Here is a 23770-nt window from a genome sequence, read left to right on the forward strand (position 1 = left end):
AGAATTGAAATTTTGTTTCCGTATATAAACAATAAGCCTATGAGTATGCAAACCTTTTTTTCGTTTAGCGAGTTGATATTATCTTTTAGGATTAAGACCAGTTTGTTTTTTTCAAATTTTTATTTTAAATGTTCGCTTTGCTTAAAAATAATTAAATAATTTTTCCAGACAATCGATTATTTGTTAGTGCCTGTGGTTGCCGAGTAAATTCAGAAGTGGGGACTGAACATCCGGCTGCATTCGCACATCGATTACGGCATTCGAGAATTCCGAACACGGCGAGCATCCACAATTGGAAGGCACCTCGTGCTGAAATAAATATATATTTAGATTTGTTGATTAATTTTAAATTATACCCCTTCATACCTTCTGTGTAAACGTGTGGCCATCCTCGCAAATCATTTTCACTGAGATCGGATTGTAGGACTTAATGCTGCAGCAGGTACAATACTTTTCGTGCATGTCGGTGAGTGTATTGTACTTGGAACCCGAGGAACAGGCACCCTCGCAGTCGGTGAAGCCTTGAATGGGTTCGGCATTGACACAGGATCCATGTCCTTGCACGGGGAACTTGAGAATCTCCTTCGTGTGCGACTCAGCCAAAGAAACAGGTAGGCAAGTTGCTGCAAAAACCAAAGAATCTTGTTAGATCGATCTAAGGAATAAGGAATCTACTTACATTTGTCCTCTATAAGTGGCTCCAATTTGCATCGCTGACAGCAGCCATCTTGGTATAACAAGTGTGAAAGGCAACTACCAACATCTGGACACACTTCCTTTGAGGTGGTAACCAAAAACTGATCATCCTTCTTCAAGCAACTGTAGGTAGTGCAATTGTCGGCCGATTTCCAAATGGCATTGACTTCATATAGCTTTTGCTCAAAAATGCAAGATGTCTGGACACATTTGCCACAGCACTTGGTCTTGTCCAAGTTCTGATAGCTGAATCCTGGGGCACAGTCTGTAAGGCACTGCTCCAAAGTGCTGACCACCTGGGCATTGCCATCGGGACCATAGGAACAGGTCTCCTGCTTGCAAACATCCTTGGCATGCGTCCACCTATCACCCACCTGCTTGGTGAACTTCGAGGACTCTTCGAGCTCATATTGCACAATGCACAGGTCCTTGGGGGGTACTGAAAAATAATATAGGTATTTTTAAAGATGGAAAAGTGTACCGTTAACGATCCCTTGCATACCACATGCGTGTTTGGGGCAACATGCTCCGCCTTCCTTGGTGGTCTTGACCTCGTAGAATCGCTCTTGACAGTTAACAGGTGGTTGGGGGCACAACTGTGGCTTACATTCAATGCTCTGAGTGGGGCAACAACCTTCTTCAACCTTGACAACCACTTCGCCTGGTAGCAATTCTCGAAGCTTGACAATCTCACACTCATCCTTGGGTTTACACTCTAAAAGAAGTTAAGATTGAATTGAGAACTTATCTGTAGCGATAAGAACTTACCGCATATGTACTGGGCACAGCCATTAACATCCATCTTCTGTTTCTTAAACTGCCCAGGCCCACAGATGGGCATCAGAGGAGCCAGACACTGCTTGGTCGGATTCTTGGTCTCCGGGACACATCGATATCTCGGGCAGCACTCCTCCACGCTGACAATGGTCTCCGGCTTGTAGCCCTCGGCACAGATATTCTCCTCCACCTGGCACTTCCTCTCCACACAAGAGGTCTTTCCACCCTGATCGCACTGGCATTCGGTGCATTTATCCTTCTGCCATTTGTCGTTGGGTAAATGGACTCCATCATCGCACTTTGTGCAGGCTATCTCAAGGACACACTTGCCACCATCCATTACCTTTCCTGGGGGACAGAAACAGCCCTCAAAACGCTCCGAGCTCAAACACATTTCATCACTCTTAACGGTGTGAATCACCGCCTGGCTCTTAAGACTCACTGCATCAAATTCGGACAGGGCCTTAATGGTATCACAGTTCTTGGCACAGCCACATGGCTCGTAGACCATGTCACTTGGGCACTCATATGGACAGAGCTGGGGCCTTCTCCAATTGGTGCATATGCCATGCTGGTTGCACTCCTTGGCATAAGCAGCCAAGGCCACGCAGACTCCTTGCTGGGTGTTGCCAGGTTTGCAGATATCCTGCTGACAGGCGGAGACATAGGAAATGGGATCCACCGCCAAAGGACACTTGCCGAAGAGCTCAGCATTGTAGAATTGCAGGCAGGGATCCCTCTCCGGTGGCAGGGGAATGCACTGCTCCTTGGGCACATTCTCACTAAGACACTCTTCCACCAGTCCCAACTTGGGTTCATCCGCTTGCCAGCTTTGGATCACATCAATCCCCGCTTTCTTCTTTGCCGGATTTGCCTGAAGATCGTTAGCCGCATTGCCATTACAATCGCCACAAAGACCCTCCATCTTGCTGCCATACTTGATACTTGGTACGCCCAAGGAGAAGATCAGATCTTCAAAGGAGGCAGTCAGCTCCACATGAGATTCGGGAAGGGAAAGGACCAATTCCTTGCCCACCACCTGTCGCAGGCTAATCCAACTGTCCTTGTACGGTATCTTCTTAACCTCGAATCCATCGACCAAGACCTGTAGAGACTTCGGTTTATCCGGAACGCGCTGGACATGAATCACATGATCCCCATTGAGGATGTGCAGGGATTTGGCACAGCTGCCGCCCTCCACGGGAGTGGGTTGCCCCAACTTTTTGCAGTCATCCATGCTGACATACACCTGGAATGTGTGGACACCAGGGAGAACCACATCCCGTGACAGAAGGTATGTGCAGTTTCCATTAAAGCTAAAGCTTTTGCGGTCGTAGGTCATGTACTTGGAGGCACCCAACGCATTGCACACACAATCTTTGCACTCCGAAATGGGTACGCACTTGGGTCCCTTTCGAACTGTTCCCTCTGGACAATAGCATCCCGGGAAACAGGAATCTGGAAGTACAGGACAGTCGTCCCCGTGAACATTGTCGCAGGATGGCTCACAGCGTCGCTTGTAGCAGTCCGTGTGAACCAACGGCGCAGGACAATTAATTTCGCACTGAGCGACGGCTCTCCATGTGGTCAACTGGACCAGCGGATTTACGCTGAGGCACTTCTTCACAAAGCTCTCCAAGATGTTGCACTTGCAGGCCGCTGGATCCCCATTGTTGGCCATCATGCAATTGCAGGCAGCTTCTAGGCAGTAATTGTTGAGGAATTGCTTGTAATTAACGGCCTTGTGGCATCGAGCAAAGGTTGGATGACTGTGGAGAAAAACGGCCAAATATCAAATCTCTTAAAATCATGGGTTTTGGAATAATACATAAACTCCACATTTCTTAAGAATTCGAGGTGCCATTTTTGTATTTTATTGGTTTTGGGAGGCCAAACGCAAGAATATAAAAAACGCGAATTCTTTAGAAAAGTAGATAAGACAAAAAAGTTCAGTTTAAGAACACAATGGCACAAGAAAACGTGAATTCTTTAGAAGATTGATGGCGTTAGACACATTAGAACCAAACTATGATAATGTTTCGAAACATAAATTGTCTTGCACACATCTGATTCAAGCAGGTCTCTACAAGTTACTTACTGGATGATATTACACAGCTGCAAAGCCTTAGCCTGCATTTCCCTGGAGCACTTGAGATCTCCACACTGGTCCTTGGGAATCCGTTTGTCATACCAACTGTCACCGAACTTCTCAGTATTCGGAATAATTTCTCCCTCCGGCGATCTCTTGTCGTCCTTTGGGTTTCCATTGTAGTAGCCGCACAGACCGTCGACAGTACGCTTAAATTTGGATGAGATGCCAACCTTGACGATTCCAATGTCATCGAGCTGTACCCAGAAACCATATTTAGTGGATACGGCCAGTAGGGTCTTGCCCGGTTGGGAAACCACGAAGGAAGCCTTGCAAATTGGTGAATTGATCAGTTGCTGAACCGTGAACTCAAAGCCATTGAACTTGAGCTTTAGATGGGGCAGAAGAATCAACTCGTTGCCTGCCTCGGTGTCCTGGATGGTGATCACTTTGTGGCAAACTTTGCGGCTCTCGTCGCTACATTGCTGATGGACTGAAAAAATATGAAATATAAAAGTGGTAGGACAGTAAAGAAGTTGAGTAATATGTCCTACCCGATATAGACCAACTGCTCTTGTGAATATCTCTGGCCAGGATGTGGCTGCAGGGTCCATATTTGAAAACTGTTCCATCAAAGGTGGTAAAGCTCTTGCCGCTAATCTCACACACATCATCTTTGTTTGGTCGAAGGACACAGGCGTATCTCATGCAGTCACCCACCTTAGCCGCACTCATGTCCAGCTCCACATCGTACTTCTCAGGACATTTGGGTTCCGTGCATGTGATGGACTCGGTTTTGTTCACTTGCTTGTTGGGAGTGGGTACACATGTAAACTCGTCACACTGCTCCTCCAGTTGGAAGTCCAATTCCTGGCTGGGCATTGCCAGAATTTGTTCCTTGGACGAAATGAACTTGGTCTTGGTAATGGTCGTTCCATCGTCCACTATCGATACCTGCTTCGAGAAGGTGAACATCTTGGACATCTTTCTAGCCTTCTTTTCGGTTATTCTGATCGTCATTAGAGGCGGGCAAGCGGGCACGGGACATGTGATCACCTCAGCTGGAGAAGAATATACATATATATTATACATTTTATATGGTATTATGGTTTACTAAGCTTAAACTTACACTCATTCTTTTTGTGTTCGATTTCGGGCTCCACCGTAAAGGAGTCACTGCAGCTGGAGTCCTCATCGTCAGCACAATCCCTTACTCCGTTGCACCAAAGCACCTCGGGAATGCAATCTCCACTGGATGGGCACAATCTTTGGTGTTTGGGACAGGCCTCGCATTTACAGAAACAGTCGCTGGTAATCACAGGCCGCAATTTGGGATCCTGACAGGGCGGACACTTCTTGGGCTTGCAGTTCTTATGGCCACCGAGTACGCAGACGCAATCCTCGCAGGCCGAGTTCTCGAACTTGCTACCTATTGGATAGCTAACATAGTTCTCTATACAAGGACAGAGATTGTGCTGAACGCAGTCACTGCCATTCCAGAAGTATTGATCCTGGCACTGGCATTCGGTGGTCGAATTGGCAGTAGAGACACCATCACAGATGTTGCACTTTGTTGCCTTGCTTTCTTCCACAGGCACTTGTCTTTGAATTTCAGCTGTTCAGGAGGATAAGAAGGATACGAAACTTGTACACCCAGAAAAGTTGAGAATGGAAAAAATGCATGATCAAATCATCTCTTTCTGAGAATTCATCTCTCCACTTATTTGAGAAGAAATGTCCTTGAAATCAAGACCGAAGTACTCTTGATTGTGTTATCTTTGAGCTAAAGCGCTTTTTAAATTGAGATGCAGTATTCTCGATGTTGTTTTTCGAGGGGAAAGTAGTTCTTACGATATCGAAATCTTTATATGGACGAGCTTGTCGGAGATCTTATGATAGCTGATACTTACGATATGGCAAGAAGCATCCCAGGGGCTCAATGCGCATATTTATGTTTCTCTCCCAGTAAGCCGGTACAACCTTTATATACTGCGTCAGTATAGGGTTCTTAAAATGATGTCTGCGCTCAGACTCGGCATCGATATTGGCCTCGAAGATGCGTGGCTGTCCGTTAGTTGAGAGTACTGTGTTCCAGGTGGGTTTCTTCTTCGAGAACATCACCTTGTAGCCAGTGACCCATCCATCCGGACCTCCTTTGGTTACGAATCCAGAAATATTTCGTGGCTCCAAGAAATCAAACTCAATGAACTGGTTTTGACTATTGGCCAGGGGACGCCAAGCCAATGGTGTTGACAATTTTAGCAATTCCAGAAGCTGTGATTTCTTTCCAGGGCTCGATTGCTGCCACAAACTGCTCGATTGCACCTGGTCCTGATGCATCTTACCCTCATCCACTCCCATGAGATCGATGCATTCCTGATCCACCAATTTAGCTGGGCTCTCGGTTATGGGTGGGCTTGTTGGAACAGTGGGCAATGGTGTAGGTGCCACCTTATCTCCGCATATCAGCAGTTCCACACGCATGGCGATAGAGCCGTGCCATTTAAGGGGATAAATGCGAAGGGAGCTCGCTTCGATGGGAATCTTAAAAAGAGTCTGTACTGGAGCCCGTGAATCCAAGGGACCATTGAACATCTGGGGTTTTTCTGTTTCGTCCACCAGATAATGATAAGCGATTCCATCATGGCTGTGAAGGATCTGTAATGAGAGCAATATAAAATAGGATTTTTATTATATTGTTAGGAGGGACTCACCTTAAAAAGGGTAACGTAGTTATCGAAATCAGGGCTGCCGGCCATTATCACACCGTAGAAGGGTTCTGGCTTTCCAAAGTTCAGTTCCAGATATTGCATTTGATCGTTGATGCTGGGGGACCAACTGCCCTTCGGATGATCCTTGGTCAGACGAGCCATACTCGCGCCGTGTTCGGGTGCCAGCTGAGAACTTGCGTTAAAAATGCTGTCGGGCTCAGCATTTTCCGGGTTTTCTATCTTGGAAATAAGGCTGAAAAGGAACAAATCTTAACTGTCTTGGGATAATAATAAAATTAGGGATTTCTCACCGTTCTGAAGCACACTGTAGAGGTGGGGTGAGGGTAACAGGCAAAATGGGAACCATAGGTAACACATCCTTTTCATCAACTGAAATAAAGCATTGAATATTGTATTGTATATGGTATATGATTTTTAGCCAGTTACAAACCTTCTTCCTTGGGAACGGGTTCCGGTTTATTGGGCACACAGGTATAGGAATTGTCGATGCACTGGCATACCTCAAACTCCCCGATCACGGGTTTGTGAGGCTGAACGTAGTGCTCAGCCTTGTCCATACAAGGACATTCATCGGCATGAACACAAGTGTCCTCATCTCGCCAGAACTTTCCAAGTTTGGGACAATCTGGTCTCAACTCATCCACACAACCAGGCTTACAGTGCTCGCCAATCTGGCAAAGACCCCGCTTCTTTAAGATGCTGCCATAATAATGACAGGTGTGTTCACATTGATTTGCACAATCCGACTTAACTTTGCCGGGAGGACATTGTTTGATGGGCTCCGGTACAGGTTGTGGTTTGGGTTTCACGGCGCAGCTAGGCTTTATTTCGGAGACAGTGGCTATGCGATCACATATAAACATGGTGGGATTAAACATCATGTACTCTCCACAGGTCTTTTCCACGTAGATCGAACCACCCTCAACTCCCTTGGGCTGGCAGTGCAAAAACTTATGGCAATCTCCGGGGAATTCCTTGTACTCCACAATCCCAGCATCGCAGGTCAGACCGAGTTGTGGTTTCTCAGTTGGTTTGGGCAGTTCGGGAACTTGCGCCTCATCGCACTGGCAAAAGGCACGCAGTTCATAATCGTGGCACTTGCCAATACACCTCAAGCCCTCCTCCAGATTGCAAATCACATTCTCGTCCATTTGTTCAGGGGCTTCATGGGTTCCCTTCACCCTGCACTCCACTTTGGTCATAAATTGTTTCAGACACGTTCCATAGACATTCTCCATTCGATCGTAACGAGGGACCTTCTCCTCATCATTCAGCCGCACACTCTTGTCTGAGGCATCCTGATCCTTGTCGCACCATCGTGTCCATCCCTTGACGCACTTGGTCTGATTTTGAGTGGCCAGAGGAGTTGGTGCTGTGGTGCCCTCGATGAGGGGAGCCGGATGTGCTGTCGTCAGGGGAACATCGCATTTGACTCCGCTGCAAATCTCCTTGCGCTTGGAGCATCGGCAGGTGGCACATGAGTCCGTGAAGGTAATGTCGCCCTCGTAGAAGGTCTTGCCCTCCCTCACCATACAAACGGGTTTGCAGTCGGCTTTTGGTACACAATCCCGATAGGTGTCGTTCAGATAGATGAATCCATCCTCGCAAGGCTTGATGTGGCAACCCTCCAGGCAGTTCTCCCGGTTGCACATGCGCTCTGCGATTCCCTGATCGAGGAAGTTGTCACAAGTCTCAACAGCACACGCTGGAGTACAGGCCTTGTAGTCCGAGCAGTGGGGATCACATTGCATGGCTAAATGTAAAACAAGCAAATGGTTAAGTTTCAGATAAAGTATTAAAGAAAAGTTAAAGATAAATGAAAGACAATTTAATCTCAATGACTTACGGCAGAAATGCTGGGACCTCCAGCGAATATTGACGCCCTTCTGGGCACAGGCATCCGCGTAGGCAGCCATGGCGGTGCACAGGCACTCGCAGTCGCCGCCCTGATCACAGGCACAGGTGTCGAAGATGCAGCGCTTCCAGTATCGCTCCAGGGGCACCTCGGCATGGCACTCCTTGAAAAGATCCGACTTCAGAGCCCCGCACTTTAGCTGGGCCCAGGTCTCACGCTCCGGATGCTGTTTGCAGGCGTCGATGGGAGCCACCGGAGCCGAGCAGTGGGGTTGCAGCTTCCAGGCATGGCCAAAGAGCATAGGACTAGTCTCCAAACCCAGTGAGGGAGTCTGCATATCATCCAGACTATTGCCATTATAGTTACCACACAGACCACTAACTTTCTGACGCCACTCGTTGCCCAGCTTCACGTAAACCCGAGTTCCTTCGTCCCATTTCACTTGCAATTTTAGGGGAATTACTTCCACCACAACGAAGACTCCAGCTTTGTAGATGTGGAAGGCATTGTGACCCTTCGAGTTGACACTATCGCGAAGTTCTAGGGAAATATAAAATAGATATCACTTGGGGATATATTAAACAATGGTATATACTCACTCTTAATAGGCGTCTTGTTGGGATCGATGCTATAAGCAGAATCCGCGCTCAAGAGCAGCGATTCTTCAGCATGGCCAGTCAGTGTGATTTCCAATGACTTGGAGCAAGTCACACCCATGGTGCCACATAGAACATTCTGGATGGTTATGCTGAAGCCATCGCCATTGTCGAAAACTCCCTTGGCCAGAACATAGTCACAGGCTCCCTGGAAGTCAAAGTCATGGCCATCGAAGCTGGTGAAATGGGAATCTCCCCAGACGCTACATGTGGACTCGCAGCCATCCTTAGAGCATTTCCAGTTGCCTGCCTGGCACTCGCAAAGATTACAGTCCTCCTTGATCTTCTCGCCGTCATCGTAGCTTTTGCCGGCATGATGACAGGAACAGTTGGAGGGCTGGACGCAGGTCAAGCGGGAGGTGTCATAGACATAACCCTCCATGCAAACGCATCCGGGAAGACACTCCGAAGAATCGGCCACGTACTTGTCCATGTTCTTGCAGGTTTTTGGCTCCTTGGGCGCACATTTGGTGAACTCGGCGAAGGGTTGCTTGGCACACTTTGTGCGCAGTTCCGATGAAGGTGGATATTTATCCTTGTCACCTGGCTCCGCGTCCTGGCAATCCCACACACCATCTGTACAGGTGCAGAGATCCAAGAACTTCTGTCCTGGTCGCACCTCCTTGTAGCCCGGCCGGAAGGACATTCCATCAAAGTTGCAATGGCACTTCTGCTTGGGCACACATTCACCCTCCTCGTTGACATATTCGCCATGGGGGCAGCGACATCCTTCGACGCACTCCCGCTTGCAGGATCCTTTTCCAGGCAGATCATCACAGGACAAGGCACATCCGTCGCCACACTCGTCATAGATCTGGCCCATGGGACATTTCACAGCTGGGGAAGGAGTACAATGGAATAAGTTGTATTAAATGATGTCCTAGGGATCCGCGTAAAAATGGAAGCCCCGTAAATATGTTGAGCTCAGTTTTTTAAGGACTAAGGTTCATAATACTCACCGCATTCCTTGACAGTCATACGCCAGCCCGTCTTAACACCCTGTCGCATGCACTCGGTGCCGTAGGCCGACAGGATGGGGCAGAAGCACTTGGACAGGTCGTCCTTGCAGGCACAGGTGTCGTACAGGCAATCCTCGTAGAATTGCTCCGGTTCGACCAGGAAGTGACAGTCCTGGAAGATGTCCTGCAGAATCCAGTCGCAATACTTCTCCGCCTGAGCTTTTTTCTCCGGACTCAGAGTGCAGGGATGAGGTCCCTGGTGAGTTTCGGCCTTGAAATCGCAAGTGTCCTTGGTGCGCCACTTGTCCGCAAAAGGCTCCACGGCCGTCTCCACATCGCCCTCGGGTGTTAGGAAGTCGTCCTGGGTGTTAGAGTTGAAGGTTCCGCACAGACCCTTCGTTTGGCCACGTAAACTGGGTGGGGCGTCGATATAGACCCGCGAAACTCCATCCCACCAGACGCGAATGCCATCTGCAAACTCCACGGTCAGGAAGGTGGAACTCGCCCGACGGATGAGGACCTCGCCCAGCCCCAGCATCTTGGGCAACTTGACAATTGGTTTGTCGTTCACGACGGTGGTCAGTCCCTGGTCCAGCTTAATCACCGATGGAGTACTATCGCGTAGGACGAATCGGATGGTCACTGACTTGGTGCACGATGGGTCATCGGGAGCGGCGAAGTTCATTCCCTCCGAAACGGCTCCCGAGCAGGCCACATTCTCTGCCTCCACCGACATATTTTCTGTCTTCAGCAGATGATACGAGCACTTGCCCATGAAATCGTAGCGCTTGCCATCGAACGTCTGATAATGTGGGTCTCCAATGGCCCCACAGCGGGCGCCACATTTATCTTCCGTGCAACGCCATTGACCGTTCTTGCAGGTACATGTGTTGCAATTCTTCTTGACCGTCGACTCCGGCTTGAACTCCTTGCCGCGCAGTGAGCAGGGGCAAAGTTCACGGGTGATGCAGGCCTCCTTGTACTGGACAGTTCCTTCCGGACAAAAGCAGCCCTCGTTGCAGGCGCCCTTCGAGGCTGGTATAGCCAGCTCCGAATCACAGGTGGGTTCCACATTGGGACCGCAAGCCTGATAGACACGTCCAAAACCGCAGCTGATGGCTGAAAAAGTACACAAGAAGGACTAGATTATATTCCATTTTGTATTATTTTCCCGTTTTACTTACGACATATCTCCAGATTTCGCCATCCATGCTCCAGCTTGATGCCCTTGAAGGCGCACTCCTTGGCCAGCATGGCGATGGCATCGCAATTGCAGCTTTCCGGATGCTCCCGATTGGCACAATTGCAGTAGTCCGCCATGCAGGTGCGGATCAGGGCGTCGTAATTAAAGGGCTTAATGCAATCCCCAAGCTTCTCGTTGCCCAATAAACGCTCGCAGACGGAGACAGCCTTTTGGAGCTTGGATTGCTCACAGGAGTCAATGCCAAATTCTAGCTCGGCACTGTTCTCAACCTGGCACAATTCACTGTGATCCTCGACGCGCCAGGCATCTGCGAAGGCCTTCACAGTCGCCAGCTTTTTGCCCGTTCTTGAGGACAAGTCCGTATTGATATCACCGTCCAGAGATCCGCATAGACCACCCACTTTTCCCCACATCTGGGGGCCAGCCTGTACGGCGACATATTGATGATGGTCCCAATCCAGCTTCAGGCCAACGGACTCCAGGTCGATCTGGACATGCTGGGCCACAGGCATGACCTTCATGCCCATAACCTGGACGGGCATGGGTAGTTTTTTTACGGGTGTGCTTAGCTGCATGGTACCATCTAAAAAAAAATGTTATGGTTTAAATCATTTTAAGTGATTGATTCGGATTATAGACTCCTACTTAGATTCTCGAAAGTGTAAAGAACCGATTGCCACAGAATCTTCAGGGTGTGGGCGCACCCATACCCGGAACCATAAGGACAAGCCTTAAGGATAATGTCAAAAGTACCCGAAACCTTGTCTGTAACCAGCGTGTGGGAACATGAAAGAGGAGCCCTGTGGGGAATATATTATTAAATTTTATTCATTCAGTTTTATCACCCTGTATTTACTTAAAGACCAGACCATCGAAAGTCTTCATGTTAATACCACCCCAAGTAGTACAAAGAGCAGGTCGCGGGGTCTTGTCAATAACGACTTCTAAATCATTGCTTTGGTAGAGGGAATAACTACTGAGGGTGACAACCGATTCCTCCGATGACCACCATTCCTAATTAAATAATATTCAATTAGTATAAGTCGAGACCACTTTATGCACATTTACTATTAACTTACACTTCTTCTTTCCAGATCCCGATACTTCGCCAGCAAGGCCAAAAGCTTTTCACGTTCGGTTTGGATTTCGTAAGACATTTCTCCACTGACTCCGTGTTGATAGATCCCCGTCTGATGCATTACACCATGCATGGATGATGTCGAGCGAACGCTATATCCAGGAGCTGCCATAATATTTTTTGAAAATGAAATATTTTTTTATATTTTGGTAATATAGCTATTTCTAGAGTTTATTTAATGAAAACTTTTAAAAAGGGCGACAAGGACAACGCAGCTTTGCTTGTGCTATGTTCAAGCGTCTTTATAGTTAAGAAGCCTATTATATTCATACAAAAATAATTAAAACTTACGAAATATGCACTTTGGAATTGGTGCCGGGAGATAGTGTCCTTGCTGATAGCTACACTTGTACTCAATGTCTATGCGACCTTCGATCTTTAATTCCGGTACCTGGGGGCAACTGAATGTGCAACGAGCCTCCTCCATTTCATAGGCACACTTATAGTTGCCATTAAAGTTGGTATTATTCACACTGCATGCATTAATATCTGTAGAATTATAATAATGAATTAAAGTGTTTAGTATTAAAGAAAAATAATACAAAATACGATTTCAACAGCGGGTAGTTCTCTACTAGTATTATTTGTCGAGTAGCCATTGTACCTATTTAAAAAAAAAACCTTTAGTTTATATACTAACTATAGTGACAATTGGCTCCACGAAACATCTTGGGGCATTCACAGACATTGAAGCTAATGCATTGTCCTCCGTTCTGGCAGGCGGGCGAACAAGTAGCTGAAAGATTAAGTTCAAATCAGAAGAGTCCCAACTTTTCAGTGGCTCTACCCACGGGCACAATCGGGGGCCTTGGCCAGCCCTGTTTTGGTGTGGACCCACTGGCCGTTGCGGCACTCAATGTTGGTAATATCACTGCCATCTGGGAACTTGAACCCTCTCATGCACACGGCATTGCACATACTGAAATTGAAGTAAAGTTTTGGGCCCCATAGAGCAAATAATCGTATAGGAACTCACTTATTCATGCAAGAGACTTTGGAGTTCTTTGGCGGGCTTGGAAGTGAAGCACATATTGACTTCTTTTGCTGGCACAAGGGTCCATAGTAATTCTCCGGACACTGGCAAATTCCAGCAGAGATGCATATACCATTGTTCTGACATCTGGGTTGGCATTGGGCCTGGCAGGGAGGCACCTCCGTGTACACGGAATTGCCTATGATCCATCCATCATTGCTGCAGAACAACTCCAGGAACTGTGTGTCCTGGCCGAAACTGTAGCCAGCTGGGCAAAAGACCTTGCAGCGTCCATTGTGACACTCGGACTGAACATTGTTGGGCAGTTGCATGACCGAACACTTTCCAAAGGCTGCCAGAAATTGACCACCTCCTCCGTAGAAATTTCCCGGAACTCTATAGAATACAGGATATACGATACACTAGATTGTTGATAACCTTTTTATGACATCTACTTACACCTTCCCAAAGCCAGACATTCCCCAGATCTTGGTTAGAAATCCTCCACTGTAATAAATTGTTATCTTGAAGAAAGTTTACTCAATTGGCGGATTCAGCTTACCCAGCTCCAGCAGAATGAGAAGTCTTTATGGTGCCGCCATGTCCTCCACTGCCGGGATATCCTCCACTGCCGCCATATCCTCCACTGCCACCATATCCTCCACTGCCGCCATATCCTCCGCTGCCACCATATCCTCCACTGCCGCTATATCCTCCACCTCCAGTGCCTCCACCACCATAACTGTATCTCGCACTGTAACAAAACACAATTAATCGAGTTATATAACCCCCGCTGAACTTGGCGAATTATCGCCATTTCTTCCGACTTATCATTACCTAACTGCGGGGGCTTGGAGGATGTTGAGGCTAACGTGGCGCTGGTCGCGTTCACTCTCCTTATCGACGGCTTCCGGTGCGGACTGGACCAGCGGGCTGAATTTGCGAATAATATATGCATTTACTAAGGCACAAAGCCAATTTTTACACAGATAACAATATTAAATCTTTTCGTTTTGGTTTCTTACAGTTTATTTTTAGTTCCAAATCTCTCTGATTTTACAAGTTATTTGTTTAACTCTTTTTTATGTTTAATTCCATTACCAATGGCTGAACGTTTCCCAGTTAAAATTTTCCCAAATTATATATCATTTATATAAATTTGAGCAGTAAAGTTTCAACGACATATTTAAAGGATTAGGATAAAAAGGGATATTTTAAGGAAGTCATTTTGTTGGACCTCCCTAGATGAAAAATATTAGTATTTATATTAAATTAAACCTAGCTATTGAAACTTAAAAAAAACTAGAAATAAGTTATTATTATGGTTGCTTTTAAATAATAAGTTTATTATTTAATGAGTCAAGTGTTGACATGATTTTCATTTTGTTTTTAATTCTTAGACTTCTTAATTCATTTCTAAAAATATTTTACTTGCGACAGTTAAATAAAAAAATAAATTTAGTTAAGAAAGGAGTGGAAATAATTTACTTATTTAACTTTAATATTTATGTCAAAAAAGATCATTGCTTTTCTTCACTCAAAACATTTTACATTTTTAAACTTGGTTCAATTTTGTAAGCAGAAAAAAAGATCACTTTCCATTAGTAAAAATATTTTACTTGTGGTATTTTAGTAAGTTTTTAAATGTATGATAATAATAAATTTGGCAATCCACCATTTTACATTGCTAATCATATTAATTGATTAATTTCACATAAATTTCCACTTTCGGCATCACTCACTTTATATCCTCGTCATCGCTCATTATAATGTCTCCATCCTTGGCCCACACAGAGCACATAAATAGCAGCCACAAGGATACAAAAATCACTTTGCTTGCCATTCTGTTTGGCTAATAAGTACGTTTTATGCTCAATTTTTTTTACAGGATAATCCTGTTAGTAGTTAGCACTGGTAATCCATTACTGCCAGGACACTGCTGAGTTGTTAGTCCTTCCTGAAGATCTGGTTCCAGACTATTAACACTTATAGGCACTTTTCACTTTGTATGTTATTATTTATATCCACTTAACTTGACGACTTCGAAGCGCGATCGCGACTAATGGTGCCAATGGATGGGGATCGCCTTTTATAGCCTGGTGGCCCCGCTGTTTTATCAAACGACTCTGAAAAGTTAGGGTCAACGCCCACGACTTATCCAGAATCCGCAATTAAAAAAGCACCGTCTTCAGCTTATCTGCGTTGCTGTGCTTAAATTAGCATCGCGAATGTACCATAACTGTGCCAAGTTTATGCTGATGCCAATGCCTGGTTGATAGTGCCACTTCCGGGACCTACAGATCTAATAACTCTACGACGGTCCGCATGGGGGGTAAGAATTTGCTGCCTTGGGGAAACCCAATCTGGTGTTACGTCGCCACTCAAATTATCTGGTCTAGCAGCAGCCTATGAATGAAATACGTACTACGCATAAGAATACATTATATCATTGAACTTGAATGCTGGATTATAAAAGACTTAATTTATGCCAAGGCAAGTCTTTTGATTTGAATTCTCAACGGACCGCGAGACCGTTAAATGTTATCGGTGCAAGCAGTTCAAGTTTGAGTAAGCAGTGCATCCTTTTGCTATCTAGTTCAACAACAGGGGGCGCCACTATTTTCACGTTTCGGAGGAGCATAAAATTCGTTTTGACCCATGACCGCCAAAAAATCAAAAAATTATGCTTAAAAACTGTAATTATAGGTTTTTAAATGACAATTTATTTTCCTAAAGGAAAAAATAAATAGATGCTCTGGGAATTTTGTAATAAATCGAACGTAAATTTTGATTTTTCTCTAAATCGAACAATTTACAATTCTTTAATTAATTTGTTTTATAGCTACCACATTACAGTAAGTACTAATTAAAATTAAATATATTCTGATTATTTTAATTTTATATCCGTAACCGCGAAAGTTAAATAAACAATCATTTTATACAGTTCACTTATTCTGTTAACTAACCTACCTTAGTAATATTATTGAGCGAAATCATTTTGCTTAACAATACGTTAAAGATTTATTTAGGTTTATACCAAATAATTTCTCATTTGCGTTGGACGGTCGACAGGAATGGGTTTTCCTGTGCCCAAATGGTGTTGTCTGTACAGGTCCCTCGGCTTAATGTACAGCTCTTTAAAATCTTCACTGCTGACATGCCGACTAGCTGGTCCCAGATATATTCCTTCCATGCTGTGACTGGAATTTTCCCTGAGTTCAACCTCGGGTTCGTATATGTTTTCTATCAGTGTTTGTCGAGACTTCACCTTTTGGCCTTTCCTTTCCTGAGTGGGTTTCTTGAGTCTGGCCCGTTTTGAGGCCAGACCAGTGCAGCTCATGATAATTGCCAGCAGGACACTGAACTCAATGAGGGCCAAAATTAGACTGCCACCAAGGAAGACGCTATACTGTTCCCGATACCAGTTGTCCAGATGGGGAAGACAGGACTCTGTGTTGCGCTCCCTTTCGTAGGATAATCGCTCTAGAGACTGGCACATGGACTCGTTGGCCGGTTTGGGATCCAGAAACGATAAGGGGTGTTCCGAATTTTCCAGCACACAACAGCTGAGAGGAACCGGCCAATTTCTTTGTCCATAGCCCTGCAAACGCCACAACGATGTGTCGTAGTCCAGGGAACTCTTCATCCCGCAGCAGCCGAAACGTGCCTGTGCCAAGTCCATGGCATTGGTGAACTGTTCCTGTCCAGGAACTCCATAGTTGACCTGCAAGGATCGCACCATTTGACTCTCGTCCAGGCTAATTCCCAGGCAATGGGGCCACAATGTAATGGCCAGGCACAAAACCGATTCGGTCAGAAGCAGCATCACAACGCTCAGGAAATATATGGTCAGGAAGCAGTAGGTGTGTAGACAGCTGGCCCAGAAACCCACGACCGCAGCCAGAGTGGCCACAAATCCGGCAATGGCCACGCCCAGGGCTATATAGAACAGCAAGGGCTGGGGAAGTGAGCTCAACCGATCGCTGGAGGCAGCCAAAAGTCTTGAGAGCAGAATGCGCTTGTTATCCGAAAAGATATACAAGCCTGATGCAATCAGCAGCAAGCCACATATCTGAAAAATGGATAGTATCAACTATGATTTACACGATTCACAGGGAAAAGGATTCCGAACGTAGGAACCAATGAAACTTTCACTTTAACTCACCAAAAACAGAAAGTTACATAGATTGAGTACCAATTTATAATTAAAACAGCAACCCATGTTTATATCAAAGCGGGTGTGGTTGCTTAAAATAAATTAGAACCAAATCTGTTATGACGAAATGCAATAATTGCGACATGGACAGCGATCAGTAAGGGCAGTGCACTGCATGCTCAATTATGTGGGTATGCATATACTCCTAAGCCGAAACTTATTACACTTATTTAAACTCGCTTTTATTCGATCCGGCACCGTAGACAGTAAAATTTTAACTGAACTGTTGGGAGAGGCAACATTCTGTGGCAAGTTCAAAGCAGCGAAAGTAAGAGACCACAGAGAATACATTTATAACTCTCTACGAACCCCTCTATGGGTTACTCTCATCGAAACTTTTCAAGCGTCTCGCTTAGCTTAGCAAAACAAAACTGAAAACACTGTCCATCCACCAAAAATTTTAAAACAGAGACTGGAAAAAGAGAAACCCACAGATGGGGGCGCAATGTTCGTTACTCTTATTTGATCACTGGCACTATCGCCAGCCATATGGAACCGTTTTCAGACAATAGCACCTACGAGCAACAAAAAACAACTCCACCAGTTGAACTTTTTTACTAGACCTCGAAGTTGTTGTAAAATATCTATGTAATTGATGAATTAAAATATTTTTGAACTAAATTATATGGATGCGATCGCTTTTGGTAGTTCTCATCACTCCACATTTATTGTAAACATTTTCTTCCTATATCTTTGTTTTTATACATAGAAGTCAAAGTAGGTTTTGCCAAACACTTCACCTCATTAGTCTTAGCCTCGGCATTTAAAATTTTTTAAAAAATATTTTGCAAATAACCTATATCATAAATCATCAGTACTTATAGTGGCTTTCGGAACGCGTACATTAATTCCAAATTATGCTTAAGATTCCGAACCCGCTCAAGATGCCTATTTCTGAGCAACAGCCTCGTATTACTAAGATAGAGCGGCCAACTCCGGGAAAAAGACTTAATCCCTTGAAAATATCAATGATTCAACCACACAGAACAGTGGCGAAAAACAGCCCAAATGTAACTGAAGATCTTAAAAGTCGGTTGCTGGTTCTTCAGAGGCGAGTCAAGGAGTGGAAAGCTACAAACAACGTCTAAGATACAATGTAAAGCTGGGGAGTTTGCAGAATAAACTTTTAGTAACTCATTGGACAATCAAAAAAATGTTATTTTAATTCATCTAGGAATATTAAGTGCAATTTAAATTGAATTTAGATTTTTAAAACTTTTTCCTGCCAAGATTATATTTTTTGATTTTGCTAAGGGTATAGAAAGTACACACCTAATTCATCAACCTTAACCTCAACTGCAACCTAACCTTAAATTAATGAGGTGTTTGTTCGGTCAAGCATTTGTAGCATTAGGGCAGAGCGTTATTTGGTCTTTTATCGCTAATCTAACGTAGTTCCTAAAAGTCAACAGCGGAGTCATTTCAAGTGACCCACTTTGAAGCGCGAACTCGCAGCAATCAATAGTGTTTATTTCTATGGCTTCGTCATAAGGTGGTTGTGTTCTTAACGATTAGAAGCCCATTCACTCGAGTTTTGGACCTCGGTTGAAAGGTATCATATGGAGCGCTGGTGCAACAAAGTGGCCGTGGTGAGCGGAGCCAGTGCCGGAATTGGTGCGGCTTGCACCAGGGCTCTAATCGGGGCAGGAATGGTAGTTGTGGGCCTGGCAAGGCGACAGGAGCGAGTGGAGCAGCTCCGTAGTGAACTGAGTCCCGAACAGCAGTCCCGGATGCATTCAATCAAATGCGATATTACACAGGAGGACCAGGTGTTGAAAGCCTTCGACTGGACAAGCCGGAATTTAGGAGGTGTGGACGTCTTGGTAAGCAATGCCGGTATTATAGGCACCGGAGAACTCAGTGAGCGGAAAGACGGTGCCGCCATGAGGTCCACTATTGAGACAAACATCATGGGCACCGTTTACTGCGTCCGAGAGGCCTTTCATTCGATGAGAAAGCGGGGATCCGAAGGTCACGTGGTCATTGTGAACAGCGTGGCGGGTTACCAGGTTCCGAACCTTGGTCCCCAGCTCCCTTCGCTCAATATCTATCCGGCCACCAAGTTTGCCCTTCGAGCCATGAACGAGATCTATCGGCAGGAGTTCCAGCGACACAAGACCCCGGTTAGAGTTTCGGTTAGTTAATCCCAAGGTTCTTAAGAAGCAATGCCTTACTTGTATTACTTTGGTAGACCGTAAGCCCCGGCATGGTTGATACGGACATCCTACCGGACCAGATACAGGATGTTGTCAAACAGCACATGCCCATGCTGCGAAGTATTGACGTCGCTGATGCGGTTATGTGGGTTATCGGCACTCCGCCTAACGTTCAGGTAAACTCCATGCGGTGACGTGTTCTATGTAACCAAAGATTTTGTTGCTCATCCTTAAATATAATAGTTTATTGGTATTTTTATTGTAATTGGTTGATATTATTTAGATTACATCATGTTGGTGCCATGTTAATCCAATTAGATTTTCTTACCATTTCAGGTCCAAAACATAACCATCAAGCCTCAAGGCGAAAAGTTTTAATCCGGTCTTAAATATGTCAAAAGGCACTAGTCAACATAAATTTATCAAGCTGTAGTTTTATATATTCATAGCTGCTTCCTAGCATCTATAAATATTGGTAACATTTAAAACACTTTCCTTTTTCAAAATTGGTACTGTCATTGTTCCTTAAACTCGTACTTTTTAAACTTGTAAGATTTTACCCAATAATACAATATTATTCAAAAGAAAGAAAGGAATAAAAAGAGACTTATTGCATTATTTTATATTTGGCTGTTAATGGGCCTATATATAGTTTCGATGCTATTTATTTTCTAGGACAATTAATCCCTGTATCTGTCTTTAATATGGGTAGCAGCTTTGGTGTTCTTATCACATTTTCAGAATAAGACTATAAAATTGGTCCGCTTACCCATTTTCGGCGAATTCAAATCCCCAACTGCGGATCTTACCCCACTGCAAACCCCATTTCCCACCTTTATTTCTTTTCTCTCTGGCAAAGACTCTCCATTACGTTTTCAGAGTGGATTTAAGAGAGCTTCGGCTTGGGTCTCGAAGTTGTGTTTTATACGGTCCTTTACCATATCGTTCCAAAGCGGTTTCGAAATGCTCAGCACCGCATCCTGGCGAATCAGTTGTGTGGAGCCAGTCGCTCTGTAAACATCGTCCTTTGTTCGCTGTGGGCCCCTTTTATCATTTCGCATTATATTTTGCATCTTTTGCCATCTGTTGTCGCGTGCATCTGTTGATTGTGTTTTTACAAAAGTCATTAAGTACGAATTGTATACCCTTGCTTCCGTTTTTGAGTCAGATAATTACATTTTATAAAACGCAATACCAATTTTCCAAAATTGTGAAAAATTAACTATTTTCTTACATAGTTTTTATTTTTATACATTCAAGCTATATTTAAATCTACTTATGATTCCATTTCATATGGTTCTAAAAATCAATTCCGATGGGTAGGAGACATTTGTGTACCTACTCCGACAGTTTTAAAGATATATGTCTGGAACTTTCCCGAATATCTTATTTTTGTTGCAGGTAGTAAATAACTCGAAAGGGGGAGGGATATTAAGACTTTATATTAAAGCTGGGTATAATATACAAAATTTGGTATTAACCTAAATCTGAAATCGACATAATACAATTTTTGGACTAATCTCTGTCCAAAAATTGTATTATATCGATTACAGAACGTATTTTTAAAAACATCTTTACATATAGTGTGTACCTGTCTCTATACCTCTACTAATAATTATTCTTTTGTTCATACCTGTATCCCACGATATCGTTAAGAAACTCAATTTAAATGCACATATTACATTTAGTCCGAGCTGACCATCCGTTCAACTGGAGTTCCCGCGTCACATCATTTGATTTCGTTGGAAACTCCTTTTATTAATATTCATGAAAGCTGAAAAGTTTTTCGGTTATTTATTTAATGGGTACTGGATTTCGCTGAGTCCATTGAGGATTTTTCATGGTTCTGTGCTTAAAGAAGCGTATTGTACCATGTGCATACATTTAAATTACAGCGCTTTTATGTATGCGCCTTTCGTGTTTTTATAAATTATTCAAGGTAATCGTAGTCCCATTGCGTTAAGTTCGCGAGCAAAAGTTTTAATCGAATTGTTTAGGATATTTAGAAAATATTATTTACATATATAATTTTTGTTATACCTTCGACGATGACTCAATTTGATAAAGACTAAAACATTCTTTTCCACGACAAATAAATCTGGATAAGAAATTTTGTTGACAGAAAATTTTAAGAATAAAAAAGAAAAGCATAAATTTGAAGGCTTAAAAAAACACTTTGTTCGCTCCAATAATAAAATTCAAATAGAATTAACCATATATAAATGTTTAGCGACTAATTTGGCAATGTAAGCCTAAATTTCAAATATATTAGCCTATTTCCATATAAATTTGCGTAAGCCCCGTCAACGATAAGGCAATTAATGTGTGGGGAGCAGCAAGCCGCTATGCAAATGGTCATATGTTAAACGCCAGCCACCGAAGTGACATCGATGCGAGATTATAACTCAGGGGAGGTTCGCTCCTGTGGTCGATGGCAATTCGAGTACTATTAATAGCCATGCCGATGAACCTCTGTTCCCATAAATCATAAAGGAGCGCTTTCTCAGGTATACCAAGGCCTTAGACCTTGCCTTTATTGTTTTGAAATTTATGTCCTGGAGTGGCACTCCGTATTCGGCATTGTCTTGGTTTGTCCTGGTTTTGAGGGATATGAAAATTAATTTGGAAGACAATTTTTATTTGATTTTCTATTATGCCTATTGTCTTAGTGATTAAATATGAAGGAATTCATTAATAAGAAAGCATCATAAGCTTGCGTGCTGTTGTGAGCATCAATCGATTAAGATTTTTGAAATCCGTATACGAGCATCAGTCTGCTGCCTTTCGAGACAATACCTGGTATACTACGTTTGTGTGCGTATAATAAATTCACAGGATAAACGGAGCTGACGTCATTGACTTCACAACAAAGACAAACGGATTGAATGGAGAGGGGGCATTCAGGACACTTGCCTTGATGACAGGCTGGCTTTACACCCACTGCGTTGGGCTCAATTCATTCAATCAAGTTAAATAGAATCGGTAGGAGTTTCTGGAAGCTGTATCAGCTGTAGCATGCTTTCACTACGGGAAATGCAACCTTATTGTCTTCTTGGTCAAATACAAAGTGCAGGGATCAAGAATGAATTTTAAGGAGAGTCTTGATAAACACCTTTAATAACTCGACCTATTTCTCAACATTTCCCAAGAAAATTTGATTCTAGCTCCATAACTTAATTTATTCTATTATGTTAGTCTACTAAATGGGCCCTATTCGGAAAGTTCTCATAGATTTCAAGGAAAGTAATATATTAATAATCTAAAAAGATATTAAAATCGTTGATTTAAGACAATTAAGGCCAAATAAAGAAATATGCCATAAAAGTATAAACTTAAAGTAAAATAAATTGGAAATTCTCTGTGAGAAAAGCCTAATTGAATTCTCCCAGCCATATTCTGGGAAAATAAATTCTGTTAAAATGCAGATTACGAAAACAAGGATGTTTATGGCACACTAGATTTCAATAAATAATGGTTGATTCGGCAGCACATAATTTGTGTGGCCTGCACAAAATTCCCTGACTCTTCTCATGACCGCTCGCAACGTCCGCACCACGGCTCATATGCTTTTCATTTTCATTGGTTATTTGTCGCTTGAGTTGTTTTTCGGCCATAAAGATTATAATCTTTGTATGCTGTATGGACAGCAACAATAACAATAAAAAAGGAATTTGTTATAGTATACCCAAAGCTCAGAAGGAATATTTTCCAACCAAATCGGATGAAATTTCTTTTAGGATGATGAAAGAAAATCAGGGAAATGGTAAAAGATAGGGGAGCATAAAGTTTATCTCGCTTAAACAAACATAGAGGCACTTTGGGGAATGTATCTCTTCGGTGATTGAATATAAAATATTGTCCTTGTCCAGTAAATGCTTAAAAAATAAATTCCATGTGACTTAATTTGGGTACATTTTGTTCTTTATTTTATAAATTTTGTTTTTACATTAATCTAATTATATATAATTTTGAATTGAAAGCTTTTGGTGACTTGATTTTTCCTTCTAGCATCATTCTCAAGACGGTTTTCTTAAGATTCCAAGAGGGGAAATCTATTTATGAATTGGATGACATCTTCCGACTGGCGATTTATACGTTCGGCTCGTAGCTTTCGGTCATTGGTTATGTCTCTTAAAAATGTGGACCAGTTTGAGGCGAGATTTGGCAATTTCTCAATAGATATCTCAATTGGTGTCATCGTACTGTTCTTAGGATTCTTCTGTTGTCCAGCGGACGAATTTTCAGTAGATGATACGTTTACGACATTCGTCATTTTAAACTATTTTAAAGTGTTGCGATGGGGAGAAACTCTTGACGCA

The 23770-nt window shown here is 43.6% G+C and overlaps 5 protein-coding genes across 5 annotated transcripts; 2 read left to right on the forward strand and 3 right to left on the reverse strand.

The window, feature by feature from the left end:
- Positions 1-105: 105 nt before the first annotated feature.
- Positions 106-15127, reverse strand: LOC119555373 (hemocytin). The gene is made up of 27 exons (XM_037866714.1): positions 14822-15127; positions 13917-14012; positions 13642-13833; positions 13539-13586; positions 13083-13475; positions 12898-13025; positions 12747-12842; positions 12398-12595; positions 12048-12211; positions 11825-11982; positions 11614-11768; positions 10949-11551; positions 9765-10883; positions 8749-9642; positions 8141-8689; positions 6725-8047; positions 6585-6663; positions 6277-6526; positions 5473-6220; positions 4692-5177; positions 4117-4623; positions 3572-4055; positions 1465-3242; positions 1199-1411; positions 680-1135; positions 367-623; positions 106-309 (listed from the first exon to the last, which is right to left on the reverse strand). Exons 1-27 carry the CDS (start codon positions 14920-14922, stop codon positions 184-186), a joined length of 11601 nt encoding a protein of 3866 aa, XP_037722642.1. The 5' UTR covers positions 14923-15127; the 3' UTR covers positions 106-183.
- A 983-nt stretch (positions 15128-16110) lies between these two features.
- LOC119554625 lies at positions 16111-17344 on the reverse strand. The gene is made up of 2 exons (XM_037865621.1): positions 17245-17344; positions 16111-17151 (listed from the first exon to the last, which is right to left on the reverse strand). The coding sequence occupies exons 1-2, from the start codon at positions 17299-17301 to the stop codon at positions 16111-16113; spliced, it is 1098 nt and encodes a 365-aa protein (XP_037721549.1). The 5' UTR covers positions 17302-17344.
- A 683-nt stretch (positions 17345-18027) lies between these two features.
- LOC119554718 lies at positions 18028-18449 on the forward strand. The gene has a single exon (XM_037865731.1). It carries the CDS (start codon positions 18153-18155, stop codon positions 18381-18383), a length of 231 nt encoding a protein of 76 aa, XP_037721659.1. The 5' UTR covers positions 18028-18152; the 3' UTR covers positions 18384-18449.
- A 387-nt stretch (positions 18450-18836) lies between these two features.
- LOC119553897 (farnesol dehydrogenase) lies at positions 18837-20069 on the forward strand. Its single transcript, XM_037864566.1, has 3 exons — positions 18837-19430; positions 19487-19627; positions 19788-20069. Exons 1-3 carry the CDS (start codon positions 18855-18857, stop codon positions 19827-19829), a joined length of 759 nt encoding a protein of 252 aa, XP_037720494.1. The 5' UTR covers positions 18837-18854; the 3' UTR covers positions 19830-20069.
- Positions 20070-23395: 3326 nt separating this feature from the next.
- Positions 23396-23754, reverse strand: LOC119554075. Its single transcript, XM_037864818.1, has one exon. The coding sequence runs from the start codon at positions 23722-23724 to the stop codon at positions 23482-23484; it is 243 nt and encodes an 80-aa protein (XP_037720746.1). The 5' UTR covers positions 23725-23754; the 3' UTR covers positions 23396-23481.
- Positions 23755-23770: the final 16 nt, after the last annotated feature.

This window comes from Drosophila subpulchrella, chromosome 3L, assembly GCF_014743375.2.
Source record: "Drosophila subpulchrella strain 33 F10 #4 breed RU33 chromosome 3L, RU_Dsub_v1.1 Primary Assembly, whole genome shotgun sequence".
In the NCBI taxonomy this organism is placed as follows: Eukaryota; Metazoa; Arthropoda; class Insecta; order Diptera; family Drosophilidae; genus Drosophila; species Drosophila subpulchrella.

What these genes read in the sequence shown, in the direction of transcription:
- LOC119555373 (XM_037866714.1), bottom strand. Translation starts at nt 14,922, where the DNA reads ATGGCAAGCAAAGTGATTTTTGTATCCTTGTGGCTGCTATTTATGTGC. An exon ending in ATGTCTGGCTTTGGGAAGGT is followed by an intron (nt 13,476 to 13,538) that starts GTAAGTAGATGT and finishes TGTATTCTATAG; the next exon opens with AGTTCCGGGAAATTTCTACG. An exon ending in GCGAAATCTGGAGATATGTC is followed by an intron (nt 10,884 to 10,948) that starts GTAAGTAAAACG and finishes GTACTTTTTCAG; the next exon opens with CCATCAGCTGCGGTTTTGGA.
- LOC119554625 (XM_037865621.1), bottom strand. Translation starts at nt 17,301, where the DNA reads ATGGGTTGCTGTTTTAATTATAAATTGGTACTCAATCTATGTAACTTT. An exon ending in TATGTAACTTTCTGTTTTTG is followed by an intron (nt 17,152 to 17,244) that starts GTGAGTTAAAGT and finishes TCCATTTTTCAG; the next exon opens with ATATGTGGCTTGCTGCTGAT.
- LOC119554718 (XM_037865731.1), top strand. Translation starts at nt 18,153, where the DNA reads ATGCTTAAGATTCCGAACCCGCTCAAGATGCCTATTTCTGAGCAACAG.
- LOC119553897 (XM_037864566.1), top strand. Translation starts at nt 18,855, where the DNA reads ATGGAGCGCTGGTGCAACAAAGTGGCCGTGGTGAGCGGAGCCAGTGCC. An exon ending in AGACCCCGGTTAGAGTTTCG is followed by an intron (nt 19,431 to 19,486) that starts GTTAGTTAATCC and finishes TTACTTTGGTAG; the next exon opens with ACCGTAAGCCCCGGCATGGT. An exon ending in GCACTCCGCCTAACGTTCAG is followed by an intron (nt 19,628 to 19,787) that starts GTAAACTCCATG and finishes TTACCATTTCAG; the next exon opens with GTCCAAAACATAACCATCAA.
- LOC119554075 (XM_037864818.1), bottom strand. Translation starts at nt 23,724, where the DNA reads ATGACGAATGTCGTAAACGTATCATCTACTGAAAATTCGTCCGCTGGA.